We start from the raw sequence: 23,254 nt of genomic DNA on the forward strand, positions 1-23,254 counted from the left end.
CCGCGGCTCCGCGCTTTGGCCGGCACCTCCTTAGGGGCGGGGCTTAAGGAGAGATGGGCGGGGCTTAAAGGGGGCGGGGCTTAAATAGGGCGGGCGGGGCAGTGGCGCTGCTCTCTGCTTCCCGCCCTGCCTCAGGGGCTGCGCGCGCGGCGGGCGGTTGGTGGGGCCGGCGGCTGAGGTGAGCTGAGGGGAGGGGGGGGGGGCGGCGGCTGAGGGGGCTCCGTGAGGGGGCGCCGTGCTCGAGGCCCGGCGGCAGCGTCCCCCCCGCAGAGCCACGGCGCTGAAATTGGGTAGATTCAGAAAATCCTCGCTTGCAGCATCGGATCCTGAGCGTGGGGTTCCCCCGGCGGCTGTGGGGAGCTCCGCAGGGACCCGCGGCGTCCCAGGCCCGCCCGCGGGGAGAAGCCTCACGAGGAGCATCTTCGGCTGCAGGAGGTTTGGCTGCTCGCACGTCGGCTTATCAGGGGAATTCCTGGCCTTGCAGGCAGTAGTTTTTATTTTTAGAGTGAAATTTCACCTGGGAAGCGAGCTGCACGGCTTTCGCTCCGTGCTGAGAGGTGCGAAGGGCGAGCGTGCTGCAGTGGGGCAGTGGAAGGAGTCAGATGGCGATAGCTTCCTGCCCACACAATGAGAGTTGGAGTCCTCCAGATAAGAGGCAGCTCTGCTACGTGGGCTCTGCGCGTGGGAACAGATCCCTTTTTGGTTAAAGAGGGTGAGGCAGAGGAGGAACCAGAAAGGGGACCTGGAGCACTCATCTGACAAGGGTCCTGCTCGTGTTGACACTTTTAGATTATCGTAGCAAATGATATTATCTCTTGAAATGCTGCAAGTTAGCCTGTTAGAAGTCCACTGGTGTTGGCAGGTCTTGGTTACAAGACATTATTGCACAGAGGTGTCAAATGAGAGGTTTCTTTTTTCCCTGTGCTTTGTATCCCTGTGTGACAGAGCTGTGTGCAAAAATCTGAACTTGGCAGCAAAAGTTAAAATGGATGACTGAGTTTGCAAGCATCTAGACCAAAGAGGAGGAGAAAACGTTTCCTTTTGAAGCCATCAACTCTTTACAGAACACTCAAGCATGAAAGGAAATGGCGAGGGGGGGAAGTTTAAAAAGAAAAAAAAAAACTGTGTGAGGGTTTTGTTGTTTTTTTTTGAGCTTTGAAAAAAAAAAAAACATATTTCCTGTAAGTGGTAATATGCCTTTTAGCATATTTTGGTTAGTTTCTGGAAGGGATGTGAACTTTTCTTTTTCAGGCTTCAGTATGGTTTGTCATACATTAATGTTGCCATGTTAATGTTGCTTGAATGTATTGTCTGCTGATGGGAATAAACTGCCTAATATTTGCTGACAATTCTGCTCCTTGTTAATACTGAAGATTCAAATATTTTTCCTCTGTGAGAAGTGATTTGCACTGTTTCAAAACGTCCATGTTTATTCAAGGATGCTCGTTTCCTAATTTAGCATTCAAAGTGGATATTAGTTTGTTTTTTTTTTTTTCTCCTCATGCGATTTTTAATAATCTGGAATACATTTTTTGTTTTGTTTTCAGATTCATTCCTGACATTCCATAAAAATGTCTAAGGTAAGAATAACATTTTTGCCTTCATATGCAACAATGCAGAATGTATATTTTGTTTTTAAAAAATTACCTACAGACACAGACTGTTTAACCATTACTTTGTCTTTGGTGGGCCTGTGTAAGGTAAATTTACAGCTCACAAGTGAGAGAGAATTCACATTTAGAAGACAACAGCGAGTTATTGAGTTAGATAATATACATATTAAAGCAATTTTCTACATTGAGCATGAAACTCTGTAGTTAACTAATGCTCCTGGAAGGATTTAATTTTGCTCATGGGTTTGTATAGAAGTTCCCTGTTAACATTTTCACTGAAACTTCCATCCTTCTGCTGTGTTTTGAGCAGAAATAATTTCAGAGAAGGATGTTCTTGTATTTAACTTATTGGTAACGTATTTATTTCTTCATATAGTCAACTGATCAGGAAAATGCTCCCTGAAAGTGCAGTAACATATATATATATATAAAAAAAAGCTGAGATTCAACTAATTCTTGGTCTTGTGTTTGGTATAACAGGTTAAAACATTTACGTTAGTTTATTGGAGTGAAATGAATGGTAAAAGGTACTCAAATAATATATTTGAAGAGGGAAACTAACAGATCTAAAGATTTCTCTATGGTATTTGTAGTAGAGGGCATTTGAATCACACTTGTATAATTTTCATTTCCTTTTGAAAGAGATCTCTAATGAGGTCTTCCAGCAGATGACTATCTCTTCATAAGTGCCAAAAACCAGATTAGTAAAAGTCATACTTATTTTAGTGCATATGCCTCACGCACAAGCATTTTTATTTTAAATGGGTGTGAAGGCATCATTTAAGAAGACTGTGATTAACAGTACTTCAATAAATAAACCTTTTTTTTTTTTTTTACTTGAGGTGATCTTGACTGAATGAGGGTAAACAAGAGTAAATGAAACATTTTTTTCTAAGCTTTAGTTGAAGGCAGTTGTTCTATACTTCATTGTGAAACTATTGAATAACAGGAAAAAGCATCTAGTTTACTCTCTGTACGTCACATAGTTTTGAATGATTTCAAGTGTTAAATGATGGGCGAGGAATCCCATATCCCATCGTCTTATCAATGGGATTGACTTTATTTTCTGTTTCTTAAGAAGTTCTAGTGAGAACAGTCGAAGGCAGAACTGAGAGCTAAATGAGATACAAAACTGATTTTTACTGATTTTCCACGCTTCCTTTTCCGGTTTATTGCATTTGAAATAGCTGAGGAGATCACTTACCAAACAAGTATATCTTGTATGGCTTTTTATTATTGTCTTATTTTATTTTATTTTTAGCAACAGCCTGCTCAGTTTACCAATCCGGAAACCCCTGGCTATGTTGGGTTTGCCAACCTTCCCAATCAGGTTCATCGGAAGTCTGTGAAGAAAGGCTTTGAATTTACTCTTATGGTGGTTGGTAAGAAAATGTTTCATAGTCTTCCTCACAACAAATTCTTGCTTATGTAGAGTGTGGAGTTAAAGTGAATATTGCTTCTACTATTGTAAGGCATCGGCTAGCATCAGAAAGCTCTTCTGGACTGCAGCATTTAACTTTCTTTTATAGTTTATTAATTCATGCATCAGTTGTTTTCCATGTTACAAACTGTGTTTGAATATGTTAATAATCTTGTGGATGTGGTGAAGAAATTTTGTTTTGTCTTACAGGGTTCAAGCATTCCATTTAAAATTTAGCTTAAAAGTGAACTTGAATAGATGCTTTGTTTGCTTGCTTTTTTTTTATTAAGCAAATGGTATCAAGGAGACTATTTAAACTATTTGCCATAAAGTTCAAGAGAATCCAAACTCTGGTCTTTCCACCCCTTCTGAATCTTTCTGTAAGAGAAAAATGAGAATTAATTTAGTTGGTTTGATGTGAGGTTTTACTTTTCAAATTGATACTGATTGTCTGTTAGTAGTTAAAATTTAAAGTGTAATTCTATTAGGTATTTCATTGACAATCTATGTTGATCTTAGGAATGGGAAGAGAAATCTGCATCTGCAGAAAGACTCTGATCAATGCTCTCAAAAGTCAGTGATATTTTTGCAGATTAAGTAGGCTTCACAAATCAGGCTTTGTGTTTTTCCTGAATCTATATTTCTTATTGCTTGGGCACTGTAACTCCAGAACTTGGTGTTTAAACTCTAATTTTCACCTTGAAGACAGAAGTATCCTAATAGAGTTGTTTGCAGTCAGATTCTTTTTTATGTCTTCATAAGAAGTAAAGCCCATTTGCATGTGCTAGATTTGTCCAAGGGGACATCACTGTGGAAATGAGCAGGAGAGGTGAGTCGGTACGTGATAGTAGGTGTTTAAGTTCTTAATTGTTTTGGATTCCAGTAGTTATAGGAAGAATCTGTCCTCAAACCTGTCATTAGTTTTGCCAAATGACAGCCCTAGCCTTGCTTTTGCCCCATTTATCTCTTCAACAGTGCAGTGTTGGACAGCACTGGCCCTTGTTTTCGGCTTCCTAGAATTTTATGGCAGTTGTTTCCTGTTACCTGGGGTGAGGGAGGAGAGGGAAGAGGGAACAAGGACATAGGGAAATTAAGTTACACTGCTTGCTAAATGCCTTTTAATTGTTGGGAGTCATTTCATTTTAGCTCTGTTGGATTTGCCTAGGATAGTATCATAATGGATACCTTATAAAATCTAAGGGTAAAGCCAGCCTTTAGATGTTGGAAATCCTGGTATCTGCTGTCACTCTTTGGAATTCACTGTTCTGTGATCCTAGGTCTGCCAAACAAGGGTGTGCTTAATATCCAGAGCTCTTTCAGATGCATCACAAATAGGGCTATCTAAAACAATTCTTGCAGAAAGCTGTGCAAAATTATATAGACCATACAGCTGTTTCTGCTCTTTTGTAGAACAGAAACTTGTGGGAAAATGACATGGTGTCAGAGTAACAGAAAGGCAATTAACCCCACCATGTCTCAGAGTAAAATCGAACTCTGTAGTCACTGCCTGCCGCTGTTCTAAGGGATAAATGAAAACTGCAGCAAGAGAACTTGCAGAAAAGTAACTTCATTGAAAATATGGAGTGATATTTTGAGATACACTAGTAGAGGGAGGCAGTTGATGGAAGTTAAGACAAAATAAACTGTGCTTTAAGTTGTTGATTATTTCAGCAGTTTGGAATGTGAATTCTTTCTCTTGAAATATGTATGGGGTTTAAGTATATTCTCTTGTGGGCTGTATCACAATGTCTGTATTGAACTGTAGTTCTCCACTAACTGTATTTCTCATTTTCTGATCAGGGAAATGTTTTGCCTGTTTTGTTTTTAGGCTTTCTGGACTGACAGTGTCTTGATCAATGCTTTTTCTTCACGTTATTATTTCAAGTATTGTTTGTCATGGTTGGGGAAAAAATAAGCTGGAGTTTATAACAATTTGTTTGCTTGTCCCTGTTGCATCTGAAGAAATCATAACCACTTGTATTTATTAACAATTGCATATTTATTCTGATTATTAAGATATGGCTTCATCTAAACAGTTCTTTCACTTGAGAGTCACTCAACTCTAACTGCTGGGGCCAGGAGTTACAATAGATGCTGTTTCGTTCATTTTTTACAGAGGCAATGAAAACTGATTTGGTTTAGACGTAATATTTACCCAGGATGAAAATAAGTAGTGCGTCACTGGTTGAAATTGAAGTTTTCTTGGTTTTGCTGAAATGATGCCATGCGAGTGTTGAATTACTCTGGCTGCATGTCTCTTTCACTGGTGAAGGCTGCACTGGTAAAATCTTATCTTGAGAGATGTGTTCTATAAGGCATCACAAAACAGCATCTTCTAGTCAAATCTTTATTTAAAAAAGAATTCTTTTTTGTTGTTGCTGTTCAGTTATTTTTCTCAGGCTGCTGTTACAGAACAGACTTTGTTGCTTAGAGGGATCAAGTAGCACTCTCCATTTTTACTTTTTTATTCTCAAAGAATAATTTGTTCAGTGAATTCATGTACTGAGCAGTTTGAGTTGCTGGTCTTCTTTATGCTGACATTTTTTTCTGATTTAGTTCTTGGTATTTAGCTAATTACTTAGCTTTTGAACTTTTCTAATGGCTCAGTCAGTAACTCCGGAAGAAAAACATATCTGGTACGCTTTGGTAAACCCCAATTTAATCAGTTAAAAATTACTTTGTGCATACTCAGCAGTCGTATCATGTTCCTTTCCCCTCATTTTTTTCCCTATTAGTATAAAAAGTGGGAATAAATCACACTTTATGAAGGTGATCTTTGCAAAAGCTCAGTAACAACCTCTTTCATTGTTTAAATTGATGATATGGCCTAGACAAGGCCCAGCTTCTCAGTGTGTACGATATTCTGGAGTGCTAGCAGAAAAGCTTACCTTAAAAAAATCAGGACACGTGATATGGGAAATTAAAGTCTAATTTTAAAATGATCAGAATTCCACTTGCCTAGAAGTTTTAATTACAAATCATCTCTGAAAACTCTGAGAAAGTGTATTGTAACGTTGAGATGAATAAATTGTAATTCAACATTGCTGTGCAATTTTTTTCTAATACAAAATTCTAAGTTGTATTAATGAGCTGTAAATGTTTAAATGGCAAAAAAATATAGATTTGACATGAAAAAATATACAGTCAGATGAAACTTTCTGGATACAATGGAGATTAATCATGCAAATATATTGACTTTATCTGTAAATTGAATCACAGGTGAATCTGGATTGGGAAAATCTACATTAATAAACAGCCTCTTCTTGACAGATCTCTACCCAGAAAGGATAATCCCAGGAGCTGCTGGTAAACACACTTTTGTTCTGTTTTTTTTCTGTTCTTGATGATTTGAAGTTGAATATTTTTGTTTGGATTTTATTATCAGCCAGTTGTTTCAAGCTCTACTAATTTCTAATGTATTGGCTGATACTTGAGCTACCACTGATTGTAGAGCTGATTTCTTCAGTTCTTGGTCTGTGTAGTTTAGTCCTTGGGTGTGCTGAAGAGTCATACTGGCATCTGTGTGCTAATCTCTGCTTAAAATATGTCATCGTGTCACATTAAGAGAAATAATCAACAAAAGCAATTGGAAACTTTTTAGAATCTATTGCAATTCTAAACTTGAACACTTTTTATGTTTGCTTGGGATTGCAATTTGATTCCTTTGGTCTGGGTAGATGTGCATGTGCACTCAAACTTGTTTCTTCTTCCCCTCCTCTGAGGAGGGGGAGCGAGAGAGCGGTTGTGGTGGGGTTCAGCTGCCCAGCAAGGTAAAAATCACCACAGCACTTCACCTCTGTTTCATCTTCAGCTCCTTGTCCCTTTTTTATCCTGTTAAACAAGGCATACAATAATGCAATGAAAGAGAATATTGTAAGAATATAGATTGAGGTACTATTTCTTCCTCTTTTCTACTTGTTAAACAACTTGCTTTAAAAATTTATCATGTTGGCTGAAAACTACTTTAAACCTTAGGGAAATAACATGTTACATATAACTTAGTATTGTTCTACAAATTGCTGAGTACTTACACTTTTTTCTCAGTCACTCCCTTTTGCCTCAGTTTCTATATAGAATTTGAAACAAGTAAGAAATCTAAAAGATTTTCATAACCTGACAATCAATCCTTTGATAGTGTCTCAAAATGACAGCCTTATAAATTCTATTCTGAAAGATCAAGTTTCTTGTCTTTTAGAGAAGATTGAACGCACTGTGCAGATTGAAGCCTCAACAGTTGAAATAGAAGAGAGGGGTGTGAAGCTTCGTCTGACAGTTGTAGATACACCAGGATATGGAGATGCTATCAATTGTCGAGATTGGTGCGTACACAGAGTACATATTGATCTAGATTTGATGACTGAACACCCGTTTCACATTATGTCTAATGATATAAGTCAATATCTTCCTTTTTTCATGTGTTAGGTTAAGTGCTGAATTTGAGGTGTTGCTTTTGGAGAGATGGGCAAATTTTCTAATTTTGAGGAAGCTTGGTTTAATTTTAGATGTGATTCAAGTTTAAAAATGTTTTCAGTTGCTATATGAGATACATAAGAAGCATCAGTTAACTTCATCCACAGCTTGAAAAATGCTGTGACACAGATGCTTTGTTTTGTATTTTTCTCTCTCCTTGGTTAACTTTTTTAGGCTTGTAAGGGTTTTAAGCGGATCATGTACTTGACTCTTATATTCAGAAAGCAGTGGAACCACTGGGACACAGTGAATTAAACAAACCCCTGAGAAAGTAATCCATCTAGTCTTTGGTGCAAGTAAAAATTCACCATTAAATCTTGTCTGCATTTGTTTGGGTACTCTCAGACTCCATGCTTTTTTTTTTTTTTTTAAGTGTGTTTTAATTGTCTTAGGTTCTCAAGTGTCTTGAAAAGTTTGCTTTCTAGTAAGTACCAGTAAATCTTGATTAATGGCATTCAGTGATAGCCTCTGCTGCACTTTGGCCAACTTTCTGTCAAGAACTTGCTGGTCCATCTCATCCATTCTCACTGTGGCATCTTGCTGCCCTTTTTGCTTCCCTGTTCTCCCATTAGTAAAGTTTTGTTTGGGATCTACGAATTGCTTCTAAGATTGGTTCTCCACCTTAACTGGGAATCAATGTCTCAAGCCAGCGTTCGGAGATGCACTTTTTATTTTATTCTTCCATTCAGTAATAAACTGATAATTCCATCTTTTTAGCCTTGGGTATTTATCGTTGGCAAGTATACAATAGGAGGAGCGTAGCTGTCTGCTCAAACCAAACAAATTTGTGTGTAAGGTGAAGTGGTTAAGAGAGATGCAACTCAGAGCAGTATGATGCAAGATTTCAGCAGTTTTGCATCTCTGTTTCAGCTGTTGGCGAATTTGCTGTTGCATCAGCATCAATAATTTGATGTTTTAAATTGATTTAGAACAAGAAGCTTAGATTGTCTTGAGTATGTGCAATTAATGCTAATCACAAGATGAATACTAGCCCAAGAGCAGTTTACTTAGAAGTTGAGATGTGTATCATTATGTGTATATGTATTTGTATTTTATCTTAATATATAAATATATATATTTATTATCCATAGTAGTTATTGTTTATTATTTTGGCATTCAAATAAAATGCTAGGATATGTGCTTAAGATAATTTTACGGTGTCAGTAAATTACTTTTGTCCATCAACAGGCTGCTTCATCAGCAGGAGGTCTGGGTATTTTAATGTAATCTTTGGAAGTTCACTAAAATTATTGGCCGTTTGGGAATGAGCATGACTTCTTAAATCTCAATTTGTTTCACAGTTTTAAGACCATAATCTCCTACATTGATGAGCAGTTTGAGCGATATCTGCATGATGAGAGTGGTTTGAACAGAAGGCATATCATAGATAACCGCGTTCATTGCTGCTTCTATTTCATTTCACCGTTTGGTCATGGGTAAGTATTTCTGTCATTTTTATTTTTGAAAAATAAAAATGCTTCATTTTTTCACTTCAGGGAATTTGTTTTGCACCATTTGTTTTAAATTATCAGGATCAGATTGTCATTACTTAAGTATTAAAACTAAGAGGAGGGACATTTAGAATTAGAATCCTTCAGTTGGAAGGGAACTGCAAAGATTATCGAGTCCAATTGCCTGACCACTTTAGGGCTAAATAAAAGTTAAAGCATATTAATGAGGACATTATCCAAATGCCTCTTGAACATGGACAAGCTTGGGGCATCAACCATGCCACTAGGAAGTCTGTTCCAGTGTTTGACCATGAGGGTTCATGGTAAAGACATTTTTCCTAATACCCAGTCTGAAGCTCTCATTGCACAGATTTGTGCTGTTCCTGCATGTCCTATCACAAGTTACCAGGGAGAAGAGAGGAGCACTTCGCTCTCTATTCCTCCTCAGGAAGTTGTAGAGAGTGATGAGGTCACTTCTTAACCATCTTTTCTCCGGACTAGGCAAGCCAAATGTCTTCAGTGTCTGCTCACAGGACATGCTTTCCAACCCTTTTACCAGCTGTTTTGAAGCAAGCTTTTGGATTCAGTTCCTATATTGAGATCACTGTTAAAAATATTGAGCATAACTAGCTGTAGAATTGAGCCCTGGGGAATACTGCTAATGACCAGCTGCCCGCCAGATGTAGCCCCTCCCAGCACAACCCTTTGAGCTCTACCGTTCAGCCAGCTCATCACCCAGCGTAGTGTGAGCCTTTTTATCTCCCAGTTGGACAATCTGTCCAGAAGGATACTGCGAGGGGTGGTATCAGAAGTCTTACTAAAATCCAGAAAGATTATATCTAAAACCTTCTCTTTGTCCGCTAAGTGGGTGACCTTACTGTAGAAGCAGATCAAATTAGTAAGGCAGGACCTTCCCTTCATGAACCGATGTTGGCTATTCCTTGACAGTAGGTTTGCTCTTTAAACATCTTTCAGTATCCCCAGGACAATCTTCTCCATAACTTTTCTGGATACTGAGGTTATACTGACAGGTCTGTAGTTGCCTGGGTCTCCTCTTGTGCAGGTATAACATTGGCCAGCTTCCAGTCAGCAGGGTCCTCCCCAGAATCCAAAGACCTGGGAAATTGTTGAGAGGGGTCCAGCTATAACATCCACTAACTCCTTCAGTACTCCATCAGGCCCTACGGATTTAGGAACATTCAGCTGATAAAACTTGTACCTTACAATTTCAGTGGCCACTTCAGTGAAAGGTTAATGCTTGTCCAGTTGTGGTCCTCAGAGGACCATGAGAAATGTAGAGAACCAGGGAACCCAAGGTCTATCTTTAATATTAAAAACTGAGGCAAAAAAAAAAGGCATTAAACTCCTTTTCCTTAACCTTATTTGTTAGGTGGCCATCTTCATCAAGCATCAGTTCAATGTTTTCCTCAGATCTCCTCTTACTGTTGACATGCTTAACAAAAGCTTTTTTTGTTGGTCTGGTCAACGTTGGTGTGAAGATACTTTGGTCATTTAGATTAAAAATACTATTTTTCCATATTTTATTTTTAGCCTTAAGCCTCTGGATGTTGAATTTATGAAGGCCATACACAACAAAGTAAATATTGTACCAGTGATTGCAAAAGCTGATACACTTTCTCTGAAAGAGCGAGAAAGACTAAAGAAGAGGGTAAGTATTTTTCTGGCTCACAGAAAAGTGTTATACTTTGGCTATAGCAACTTGAACACTCCTCTTGTCAGTGACCTCTTTCACCCTTACTCTGTTCTCACCAAGAAAAACATAATTTCATGTGCGCTGTTTAGCATTTAATATGTAGTTTGATATCTTGTGAGTTCTTCTGTTATGTATTTAACTGAGAAATTGTCTTTAAAATGTTGCCTGTGAAACGGCAGATCTGGCTACATCTACAATTACACTGAGTGAATTTTGAAACTTTGGAAAATATCTAAGTGCATTTGCTAGTGGTAATTTCTCCTGACCTGGTTGATCAGTCCCAAAGCAGAGACCATTATCTCTGAAGCAGAGACAAAGCATCTATAATCTTCATATGTCAGAATACTGATGATTGAAAAACAGGATTTTTCAAAGATGTTACTATGTCACTCTCTTCTAATACATTCCTCCTTCCATAGGCTAGGCACCTGAACACATTCAGTCCTGCAGGACTTGGTAGTATTTACTGAGGGGAGGAACAGTACAACAAACCATCATGGGTTAGTAACTATGAAGTTTAGACTGAAGTGATACAGAATTAGGTTGTGCTCATTTGATGCAGGCTTATTTGTTATATTTAAAACTTTGTCTATGATTTTCCCATTCTGAAAACCCTTATAGTTAATTTACCCAACTTGCAAAAGTACATTACTTTGAAATACTTATTCTGCTAAAATTCTGCAGAAATAAGTTTGCTCATTTTCTAAGAGAAAAATTTGGGTTTATGGCAAATGGATTCCAGCTCGTGATGCCATTCTTAACAGTGACGAATACAGAAAAAAGGATTTGTGGTGTTTGTCACTCAGGAGAGTCCCTCCCCAGCTTTCCGGTAGCCCCCTGTAGGCACTGGAAGGACACTGTAAGGTCTCCCCAGAGCCTTCTCTTTTCCAGGCTGAACAACCCCAACTCCCTCAGCCTGGCTCCGTAGCAGTTCTCCAGCCCCTTAATCATCTTCATGGCTTCCTCTAAACCTGCTCCAACAGCTCCATGTCCTTCTTGTGCTGGGGCCCAAGAGCTGAATGCAAGGCTCCAGGTGGTGTATTTGACCATAACTGATTGTGGGGAAGGCCTTTTAGCCAACACTTGGAGTGATAGGCATGTGTAAACAGTCTTAAAATAGTAAACTATATATTAATCTTTTTGACTCTATTGTTTACCTGCTATATTACTTGGAGTCATAGAATCACCAGGCTTGGAAGAGCCCTCCAAGACCACCTGGCCCAGCCACCCCCCTACCACCAATGTCACCACTGAACCCTGTCCCCAAGCACCACATCCAGCCTTGCCTTGAACACCCCCAGGGGCGGCGACTCCACCACCTCCCTGGGCAACCCGTCCCAGTGCCTGACTGCTCTTTCTGAGCAGAAATGTCTCCTCATTTCAACCTGAACCTCCCCTGGCACAACTCGAGGCCGTTCCCTGGTCCTATCACTGGTTACCTGTGAGAAGAGGCCGACCCCCAGCTCCCCACAGCTTCCTTCCAGGCAGCTGCAGAGAGCAATGAGGTCTCCCCTGAGCCTCCTCTTCTCCAGACCAACCCCCCCCAGCTCCCTCAGCCGCTCCTCACAGCACTTGTGTCCCAGGCCCTTCCCCAGCTTCGCAGCCCTGCTCTGGACACGCTCCAGGGCCTCGACGTCCTTCTGGCAGTGAGGGGCCCAGAGCTGAACCCAGCACTCGAGGTGCGGCCTCACCAGAGCAGAGCCCAGGGGGACGATCACCTCCCCGGCCCCGCTGGCTGCACTGCTCCTGACACAGCCAGCATGCCGTTGGCCTTCTTGGCCACCTGGGCACACTGCTGGCTCGTGTTCAGATGAGCATCCATCAGCACCCCCAGATCCCTTCCCTCTGCACAGCTTCCCAGCCACTCTGTCCCCAGCCGGTAGCACTGCATGGGGTTGTGTGACCAAAGTGCAGGACCCGGCCTTGAGCTGTGCTGAACCTCATCCCCTTGGCCTCTGCCCATTGACCCATCCTGCCCAGGTCCCTCTGCAGGGCCTTCCTGCCCTCCGGCAGATCGACACTTCCCCCCCCCCCCCCCCAGCTTGGTGTCACCTGCAAACTTACTGAGGGTGCACTCACTTCCCTCACCCAGTTGTCAATAAAGATATTAAAGAGGCTGGGCCCCAACACTGACCCCTGGGGAACACCACTGGTGACTGGTCACCAGCTGAATTTCACTCCGTTCACCACCACTCTCTGGGCCCGGTCACTCACCCAGCATGTTTTTAACCTAGCACAGAGTGTGCCTGTCCAAGCCATGGGCTGCCAGCTTCTCCAGGAGAATGCTCCGGGAGACTGTGACAAAAGCCTTGCTGAAGTCTAGGCAGACTGTCAACAGGCTTTCCCTCATCCACCAGGCAGGTCACAGAAGGAGGTGAGGTTGGTTGGGCAGGACTTGCCTTTCATGAACCTATGATGACTGGGCCTGATCCCCTGGTTGAACTGTTCACATTTAAACACAGTTGCAGTATAGCGCTGTCTTGCTGCTATGTTACATTTTGTAAAAGCTAAAGATAATTACTGACACAGTAAAGCAGCATTAGGAATGCCTTAGGTTGCGGGAAAGAGGATGATCATCACCTGAATTAAGCAATTTTTCTCTCTAATTTGCAGCTTGAATGAGGAGTGAACCACGGGTTTTCAATTAGAATCAAGATGTGAATGAAATGAGGCAAACAGAAAGCAAAATAAATTTGCGTATTTGAAATAGGCAAATACAACACACGCAAAAAAAGCTTTGCTACTTGATGTTCAGGGACTTAAATGGCTGAAGTACATTAATTTTCTTCCATTGCAAAGTGCATGGCAAATAATACTAGTATCAAAAGGTTAAAACTTCTCCATTCTGTGACATTTTAAAAATCTCTAATCCTGTTTGGAAGAGAAAACTCAGTTTTGTTCTCTAGTAATACTAGAATATAATAATATTCTATACTAGAATATAGTAATATTCCCTAGGAAGGACAAGGAAGGTTGTACTTCAGTTTTGACAGTTACAGCTAATGTGGAGCAAGATAAATAAGGAAGGAAGAATTGTTTGCATTGTTTTTATAGCTTCATTTAAAATAAAATTTCACAGCTAGTCATATGTGTAATTTTATGTGTAATAAATTGTTGGAGATGAAACACTGCAAGGCTCGATTGCAGGTCTTGTTTATGTACAATAATCGTTGTTATTTGGTAGATATTTTTTCAGGAGGACTAAGTTTCCTCAATGAAGCTGATTTCATTGTGAATACAACTTTTAAATAGTGGAAGCTTTCAAAACGTTAAAATAAAGCAATGGAATAAATGTGCCACTGTTTGTCTGAAGGTCTGTGGCGAGGAGTTGTTGAATATCTTCCTTAAAAACAAATAGTTGGCAATGAATACGAATTAGTAAGATATACACAATCTCTGGCCTGATTAATTTTACCTTAAGTTTTAAAAGTGCTCACTTTACATGTATATTACCTCAGTTTCTTTTATGTAAATCTCAGATTCTGGATGAAATCGAAGAGCATGGCATCAAGATTTATCACCTGCCTGATGCTGAATCAGACGAGGATGAAGATTTTAAAGAGCAGACAAGACTGCTGAAGGTATGAATACGCTGTATCTTTTCAGAGTGCTCAGATGGCTTTAAAACAAAATACAGAACGTGACCTTTGATGAGACCTTGAGTGAGTTACTGTAGCTCTGTGCCTAGGCTTCCTTATCTGGAAGATAGTGGTTACAATGACCTTTTTTTCCCCTACAAGCTTTTTTGACATCTTCAAATTAAAAACATTGTGTACTTACTACCAATATATGTAGTGTTGAGAGGAATAAGAGTTTGTTTTTTTTTTTTGAGTTGTTTGTCTAGCTCATTGTTGGTGATTTTTGAATTTTTGACTTTCAGGCCAGCATTCCATTTTGTGTAGTGGGATCCAATCAACTCATTGAAGCTAAAGGTAAAAAAGTTAGAGGCCGACTTTACCCATGGGGTGTCGTTGAAGTGGAGAATCCTGAACATAATGACTTTCTGAAGCTGAGGACCATGCTAATGTAAGTAGAAAACTCCAATTAAATAGTAGTAAATAAATAAATAAATTAGGAAGATACTGAAACATTGGGACGGGGGTGTGGAGCGGTTGTGGAATCCTCAGGGATGTGGAATTCATCTGGAGAAGGCCATGAGCAACCTTGATCTAGCTAGTGTAGGTAAGGATTGGACGAGAGGGCCACAAATCCTTTCCAATCTGAATTACTCAGAAGTTCTGTGAAAATAATCGTATGTCTAACTCTCCTGTCGAACGCAGACAGCCATGAATATAAACCAGGTTGCTTTGCACCTTGTGCTTGTTTCTGTGTGCTTTTATAGACTTCACAATTTTGGTATTTAAGCTTTTTCAGCTGTGCTACTTGGCATCCCCTGCCCAGCACTGCTTTGTCAAATGTCTCACACAGGAGTACAGGCTTACGTAGAGGCTGTCTTGGGGTCTGGGGTGGTGTCTCTGTCTTTCATTGCACCGATTTAACTTAGGTTAGCCTTGAAATTAGCATGTTAAACGGGTGCACGCGCTGAACTCAGTGACCGAATGCAGTGCTGAATGTGAGAGTTCCTTAACCACGCTGATGTGACGCTGATGTGTTTTATCTTTTGATTTTTCTTCCTTCCTCTAGCACCCACATGCAAGATCTTCAAGAGGTGACCCAGGATCTTCACTATGAGAACTTCCGCTCTGAGAGGCTCAAACGAGGCGGCAGGTTGTCATCTTATTGTTATAAGCTGTTTCTTCCTCCTCTGATTTATTTTATTCTTCTCCTATCCCCCCATTTCATTGCTAGGATTTCGTAGATCATGGACAGCTCTCTAGTTACAGTCAACACAAAACTCAATCAATCAGCTTACACTGACAGTAAGAAAAAGTAGTATGTAAATCTGAAGAGATGGTTGTGACACTAAAAAGGGTATAGTGAGATCTCTGTTTTGTTTAAGACTTGAATGCAGTTGGATCAGAGTGTTTGGGTATATAAGTAGGGCAGATGTGTATGACAGAGATCTAAAAATGTGCAAATTAGATTAGCTGATGCATTCAAAGAAATCCCTTTTTTGACTTAACCACTTGAATATCTGTACTGTGTCTTTAAGAAGAGAAACAAGTCCTGCACTACTTTATTTAACATGATATAAATAAATAATTTTCTTTGCAAAGCAGTCGGAGAATAATGTCTTTCTACCCTATTTTGAGCTGTGGTAAAACAGACAGGCAGAATACCCCATTTTTACCTAAAATAGCAGGGTTTACAAAGTTGAGTTCGTGAGCTCTTGCTGAAAACTGGGTGTGTTTCCTGGTTTAGATTTTTAAGTTGCTTCTCTTATTTCAACCACTAGAGGGTTTCATAATTGCACATTTCAGTGGATTTGATATATTTTGCAAAGCTTTTTCCATTATGTAACTTCTACTCTTGAAATAGGCTTTGTCATATGCCTGGTCTATTTTCAGAAAAAGGAGTTTGATTCTGCCTGTAGGGTTGGCCTACTAGTTCAGTTTTCCCTTCAGCCATGGTGACATACTTTTCCCCCCTGACTTAAATCCTGAGTTCTGAAATTCAAGCTAAAAAAACTGTCAAGTTCTGGTACCTGTTACCCAACAGGTATTTACAAAGGTCTTAGAAGTAGTGTCACATTGGGGTGTCTAGAGTTAAAGTAAAGTCAAAAAAATCCTCATTTTTTTGAGGATTTGAAGTTGCCTCTGCCAAGGACCCATGGCAGTCAGTTGCTGTTAAGTTTAGATATCTGTGCAATTAAAACATGCTTTTGTGTCTTGTCTAGCTGAGTGGCAGAGATATCTTTGTTTTTACATTTCCGAAGTGTTCCTGCACTTGAGTTAAGCTATTGTAAGTGAGGGTGCTTTACACGGGAATTTGTTTCAGACTTGTACCTATTCCACTGGCAGTCCTTGGCAGTGTTTCTAGAGGCTTTTGGACACAGGGGATTTGATTTCTCTGGCAATCTTACAGAAAAGTGTGCAAATGCACAGAAGCAAGTTTTCTCAAAGATAAATGTACTCCTTTTTTTTTTTTGAATGACTTTTAATGAATGATTTTTAAGTACAATGCATTACTGAAAAAAGGAGAACGGACTTCCTATTTTGTTGGTTTTAGCTTTTTACTTTCTAGAAGCTTTAAGGGTAAGATATAACTTAATGTATACTGTTCAGGTGTTTGCAAGTAAATGTGGTTCATGAAGTTAGAGATGGGATAGAACTGCATCAAAAAAAAAGGATCCACCTGAGGGTAGCTGAGTTTTCAGATTAATAATTTCTAGATGTTTTACATGCTGCTTCCATGTTTTTGTTAATATCTTGTCCGGCATTGTTTTGATTTTGTGTATCAATTTGTATTGATTTACTGCACCGGTGAAAAAGAATTGAGTACAGTGTTTCTGTACTCAGATTTCTGAATTGCTATACCTGTATGGCACACCAATTGCAATCGGTTAAGATAATGTTATAATCAGGTAAACTTCTGCATGTGAGTACTTTTCATAAATAGTTTTCACTGATACCTATGTAAAAAGATCTGTCATGTCATAGCCAGAACTCATTTTGAAGCTTATGCTTGTTCTGGGCATAACTTCGTAAAGGAGTAAGGAATAAATATATATTAAAAAAAGTGAATAGCAGCTACATGGGGAACGTGTTTCAGTAAACTTTGTGTGTGTTATGAAACATATACAACGTGTTCTGAAAGCCTTGTGTTTTGTCAACAAAATATTCACTGAAAAGGCAAGATCCAGAGTGTATGCATGTTGTTGAACAATATTTGTTTATTGTAGGAAAATAGAAGATGAAGAAGTAAATAAAGACCAGATTCTGCTTGAAAAAGAAGCTGAAGTAAGATGAAAAATTTCTGTACTCTTGTGATGGGGGAATTTTTATTTTTTTTTTATTGCTGTTTAAAGACAATTGATTTGCACGATCTTGATAATTTGTAAAGGGAAACAGAATTTGCTAATATAAAGTTATTCAAGGTACAGTAACAAAAGAGAATGTGGAGAAGTATAGGAGAGCCTCAGAATTCTAATTTATTGGAACAAGCAGAATCTAGTAAATGTCAGATTCCGTTGTACAAGTCATTTGTGCGGGAAGGGAGAGCCATCCTCATATATGAGAAAAGGTTCTAAAATCAGCAATTGCAGATTGGGAAAAAGTTATGCTCGGCAGCAAGGGAGGAAACAATGGTGGGAATTACCAGGAATGAAGAACAACATGAAAATTCTCGTTTTGCCACAGTGATAAATCCATAATTCAGAGCTCTAACACTGTTTTTGTGGTCCCCCTAATTCAAAGAGGATATAGCTATGACTAGGAAAATATACAATGAATAGCAAAGAGTGGGCAGAATGGCTAAAGCAGAGACCAGAGGCAGGTCCCCTCTGATGGCATACTACTTAATGTTCTTTTTGGGGAGTAGATGACAGAAGGGAAGGAAGTAGTGAGGGGTTTATACAATCATAGCCGTCAGGATGAATGGGAAACTACAATAAAAGAAGCAGGCTGAATTTAATGAAATTAATAGGTGGCTTTTTTTTTTTTAACAGAAAAGATACTTTTAGTATATAAAGTATTTGTAAATTGTGGTACTCATTAGCATGGAATTTTGAGCATATCGAGAACTTGAAGGTGGTCGCTGAACACAATGGCAGAATGTTTTGATTTAGAAAGTTCTGAAATGACATATTTCTAGAATTTGAGAGCTTATGTCATGTGTATGCACACGCTGTTGGACTTTTCCATTCATTTCCTAATAGCCAGTCTGGAAAGAAGGCTGAGTTAGATGGATCTTTTGCTATGCCCTAGCTCAAGAAGACCCTCAGGCTCACAGTACTGGCCTTAGCAGCTATCCAAGTCCCAAAAGATAGCCAGGGAAAAGATCGTTGTTTCAAGGAATACAAAAAAACTGTAGTGTAACGTCTTACTGGCTTAATTTTCATTGTTAAGTTTAACATTTCAGTCTGAGTTTAAAGTGTAAATATGCAAAGACACACAGAAATATTTCAGTGCTGAGTCTGACTTATCTTTCAAAGTTTCGTACCATAAAAGAATTTAAGTCAACCCTGTTGAAGGTACAGGACTTAGTCATAGTAGCTGAGTTACTTGATTACCCTGTGTTTAAACGTTGCAGTGTTGTACAACTGAACTAAAACAGTTTTTAATAATGCATACATCTCCTTGGATGGTTTACCTTTAATCCTTGCTTCCACCTAGTCATCACTAGTACAGAAGTTGAGAAGTAATCCTCACAGGGTTTTATTTTTGATGGCAGATATATAGGTGTAGTTGGAGGAACTTAAACAAGCTGCTTGTGTTCCTATGATAAGGTTTGGTAAGTGTGCTTGTTCAGCACTTCAACACCATCATTCTTATCTGTTTAACTTAAATGGAAATCTTTGCTGCTTCTTAGGGATACTTAGAAACCTTGTCCCAAGTTAAACTAATACAGCCTGCTTATTTCAGTCAGGCAATTTTCCAACCTCTTAGTGGTTGAAGATGAGCAGTATTAAAACAAGCCATAACCTGAGGTTGCTGCTTGTCAGATGAAGCCAATGCAGATGCGTGTTCCCTCTTTAATATGAATAATAAATAGTGTGGTGACAGCAAAGGATCGTGTTCTGAGGTGAGATGAGGCTAAAGGTTTTCCTATGCTCTATTTTCAGCTTCGTCGCATGCAGGAGATGATCGCAAGAATGCAGGCACAAATGCAGATGCAAATGCAAAGTGGAGAAGGAGATAGTAGTGGACATCATGTATAAAGTCTTTGGTAAGGTGTTCAAATAGCTACTTTACAAAGTTTTTCTTTATTACTCATTATTATGGGTGCTATTAAGTCTTGGAAAAATGTTTACAAGACGTGTTTTTGTAGGTTTCAGCTTTTGTTTTAATTTTTAATGTTTAGCTGATGTTTATGAAGTGAAATGGCTTGAAACTAAACCAAACATTAGTATGGCCTTACACAGACACATGTATTTGCATTCATTTTTTTTCAGAAAGTCTATACAATGTACGTTGGAAAGAATCACGGAAGTAATCTTTCAGATTCTATAAATGGGTAGTTCGCAAACTCACAAAGTTATTTCATTGTGGCTTTGAAAATGTCTATGCTTCTTTTTTATCAATGTAAGGAGATAGCAGATCTTAAATTGCATTTTTCTGTCTTGTTTTCAGATTACTTTATACCCTGACTTAATGGAGACACTCCATGGATTTGAATTACGATGGTGTTACATGGATGCCTTTTGCCCAGTTTGTGACTTGGAGATTATTTTAGAATTTAACATGGAAACGCGTTGTGGTAACTCTTGTGATACGTATTTCATAACATGTAGTCAGTCAGTATTTTATATATTATACACACTTTTTGTTTTGTAATTCTTATATTGAGCTTATTTTCAGTTTCCCATTGTATTAGGGATACAAAATAGACAATGAAACTTCTAGCCTGACATGGCATTAGATGATTTGCTTTAATATGGCGTACTAACTCCCTGCTTTTAACTTTGTATTATGTTTAGAAATAAACAGCTATTAGTGATATCAGTAGTGTGTAATAGTCACTAATTAGGGAACCTTGCAAGGTTAGTTTTATATTTTTGCAGTGTTTACAGGTGTGTGTCTGTGAGACCCTAGCCCTTCTTCTGTCTCTGCTGAGTGCAGGTGATCTCCTTTGGCCTCTGCAAGTATCTAGTTAGAATTCAGGCATGCCTTGTATCTTAATAAAAGAAATAAGAGGAAATACCTCTTTAAGGGCACACTGTATTTTTAAGAGTTTCTTGTACGTCAGCACAAATCAGTCCTGCTGTTTTCTGGCATTACTGTAACCAAATAAGCTTGAATAATGTTGGTATGTTAAATGAGATAAACCCCAAAGAGTAGTTTTATGTCCATGGGTGTTTCCATATCCAAATGCGTAAGAAATTCTTTAATTCCTAGAGAATATTTTCATACTATTTTTAGGGCATTGCAAACTGTTAATTGTAGTATAACATATATACTAGCACACTTCCACTCTTTTTAGAGTGATCTGTGCCTGACAGGATCAAAGTGAACTATATTTTAAGGTCCTGGAGTTAGCAGTAATACTTATGAGGTGACTCCAATGTGTTACACAGTTTTTTAGGCCAAGGTCACTTTCCTTAATGCTGATAGCAAAGGAAACTGGTTTTGAGCTTGGCTGGACTTCTGCTGCATATCGTGGTAGGTACTGAATGTGCCATATGTAATAACAGCTATAGCATACAGCTATGTAGGTGGCAGCTGAGAAGAGTACGCAGTTACTCTGCCAGAAATCATATTTCCTAATGTGATGTGTTACAAAACATCTGAACAGCCAATAAGTAGGTAGAATTCCAGCTTTTCTCTGTTCTGAGCTCAGGTGCAGCAACGATTTTTATAATTTTTAATTTTTTTTTTTTTTTGAAAAAATAATAATATTTCTACAGCTAATTTCAGTGATACTCAAATGGCTAGATTAAATATGAACCTGCTAAGCAGAAGAAATTTTTACCTGCCTGAAACTGCTGTTTTATGAATCGCTTTATATTTGATTCTTTCTAAAAATGTGAAGCAAAGTTCTCTGCCCTAGCCTTTGCTGGGCAGAGAAAAAAACGGAGCTCCATTTTTCTTTGCAAAAGCAATTATTCGCAAAGTTTTGTATATGACACGTGTGATCTTCCCTAACCGTCACAAAGGTGTAAATGAAAACCTTTTTATATACATGTATGTAGATGCACAGAAGTGGCTAAGTCCCGTTTTGTCAAATTATATACACATAAAACTTAGATGGAAAAACATGCACTTCCAAGTTCTTGTATTGCCTTTTCTAAATAGCACATAGAAATAACATAGCAGTATTACCTGAAAAAAAAAAAAAGCAAAGCAACAACTCCACAGCACCTTATGTATTACTAAATCTTTGATACATTTTTGTGAGTCAGTAGTCATAAATATGCCAGAAAAGTAACTCGTGTTTTACTAAGTATTTTGTGAGCTCCCATACTGTTCTGTAGTTGCCACCGATCCGTTTTTTTTCTGATTCTGCAGCATTTGCCTGCTTTTAAGCTATTATTAGTCTGGTATCTCTGATAAATGTTTCGAGCACAGCGACACAGTGACATTTGTGTTTTCACATCTAAGCTTGGTAGGTACTGTAAGCTGCAATAGTACTGGAAACCAGTACTTGAACTGTGAAATCTGTGTGTGCAAACCAGTCCCAGGTTGTACATGTAACTCTCTGTGTATGTTGCTTTTTCTCCTGTATTTTCTAACATGGGAGTAAAAGTAGGTTGTCTGTGCATTAAGTGCTGTTTGGTCACTACCTGTGGAATTACTTTAGGCTATATCTTAACCTTTGAAATAGCGTCTATTGAAATATTTCATCAGGGTAAAGTATTCTGGATGATTCTTAGGCAAGTGATTTTTGATTTATAAATTCTAGCAGGAGAAATATTTTCATAAATATTTTTTTCATGGGAAAAATCAAGTTTATGGCACTTTCCATTTTAACTGAAAGCTAATTGCTTCCCCTTCCCAAGTCTTTGGGGGTGATCATCTGTAGTGTGCCTGATGTCTCTGAAGGTCTCTTTTCCCTTCAATTCTCTTGCGTTGGCCTTGCATCAGTGGTTTCATGGTGAGACATAAAAAGTGAAACTATGTTTCACAGATTCTTTTTTTTTTAGACAACCTTCAAGTACTGGTAGAAGAAAGACTTGGAGACAAAAGGTAGATGTTTGGTGTGGTGTTGAACTGGCTATAATTTGTTTTCTTTTATAGCTTTGTTACAGTTTCTAATTTAGGAATCAGAATACTTCTGAATTTGCAGAGGTTTATATTTGGTTGCAAAGATGTCTTGCTCTTGGCACAAAAAACTTACTGTTATATTCTGGTTTATGTACTGTCACTAGCCAAGACTATAATAAAAATGCAAAAACATTTTTTTTTTGTCTTTTGTTTTGATTCCTTGTTATAATCAACCCTGGTAATGTTTGTTTGTTTGTGGTGATATGTTTTAAATATAAAGGAGTAATTTAGACATGGTTGAAAGAGAACACCATGCCGAAGCTGCGTACAATATGTCCGTTAAATATTGCATGCTCCACGTTTATTGATACAGTGCATTTCCCGTTGGATGCTCCCAGAGACGCTGAAGCCCTGCTGATAGGACCTTGCTTTTTCAGCAGTTCTCACCAAACTTACACGTCCCCTGATTATTCTGTTAACACAGAATGAAGCTACTTGTTGTGGGTGGTGCTTTATGCAGAAGGGTTATTGTGTTTTCCAGTGAATTGTGCTTCATTTCAAGAGAGAGTCAAAGGCTTTTTGATCTTTGTTCTAGAAATTCCATAATAATTTGGGGCTCAACTTCCTGTAAAACTATGCCAACCACCTGCATGGCTGTTACAGGTTGAGAGCACCAGGCTGTGTCCTTGTTCTTAGATTCCAGAGCTAACTGTTAATACCAGAGCATTTTATGGCAGTCCTTTGAATTCGAAACGTGTTACCTTTCATATGCCCTGACCTGGACAGGTCACTTGAGGTTGCTTTGTTGGATTGCTCTGCACTGC

At 38.8% G+C, this 23,254-nt stretch overlaps 1 protein-coding gene across 3 annotated transcripts; it reads left to right on the plus strand.

The window, feature by feature from the left end:
• The first annotated feature begins 101 nt into the window (after positions 1 to 101).
• Positions 102 to 22,616, plus strand: SEPTIN2 (septin 2). Of its 3 annotated transcripts, none has more exons than XM_082767130.1 (13): positions 102 to 178; positions 1,548 to 1,580; positions 2,875 to 2,995; positions 6,253 to 6,339; positions 7,229 to 7,352; positions 8,805 to 8,939; positions 10,506 to 10,623; positions 14,148 to 14,249; positions 14,549 to 14,694; positions 15,313 to 15,396; positions 17,471 to 17,528; positions 19,352 to 19,455; positions 19,860 to 22,616. In XM_082767130.1, exons 2-12 carry the CDS (start codon positions 1,572 to 1,574, stop codon positions 19,445 to 19,447), a joined length of 1,080 nt encoding a protein of 359 aa, XP_082623256.1. In that variant the 5' UTR covers positions 102 to 178; positions 1,548 to 1,571; the 3' UTR covers positions 19,448 to 19,455; positions 19,860 to 22,616. The 3 variants fall into 3 exon arrangements, with proteins under 3 accessions (XP_082623256.1, XP_082623257.1, XP_082623258.1); XM_082767131.1 differs by lacking the exon at positions 102 to 178 and adding an exon at positions 336 to 435; XM_082767132.1 differs by lacking the exon at positions 102 to 178 and adding an exon at positions 344 to 353 and having other exon boundaries at positions 1,546 to 1,580.
• Positions 22,617 to 23,254: the final 638 nt, after the last annotated feature.

The sequence above is a fragment of the Aythya marila genome (assembly GCF_965140915.1).
Source record: "Aythya marila genome assembly, chromosome: 9".
NCBI classification, from domain to species: Eukaryota; Metazoa; Chordata; class Aves; order Anseriformes; family Anatidae; genus Aythya; species Aythya marila.

Coding starts and splice junctions, on each gene's coding strand:
- SEPTIN2 (XM_082767130.1), top strand. Junction 14,695..15,312: donor AAGCTGAGGACCATGCTAAT/GTAAGTAGAAAA, acceptor TCCTTCCTCTAG/CACCCACATGCAAGATCTTC. Junction 17,529..19,351: donor TGCTTGAAAAAGAAGCTGAA/GTAAGATGAAAA, acceptor CTCTATTTTCAG/CTTCGTCGCATGCAGGAGAT.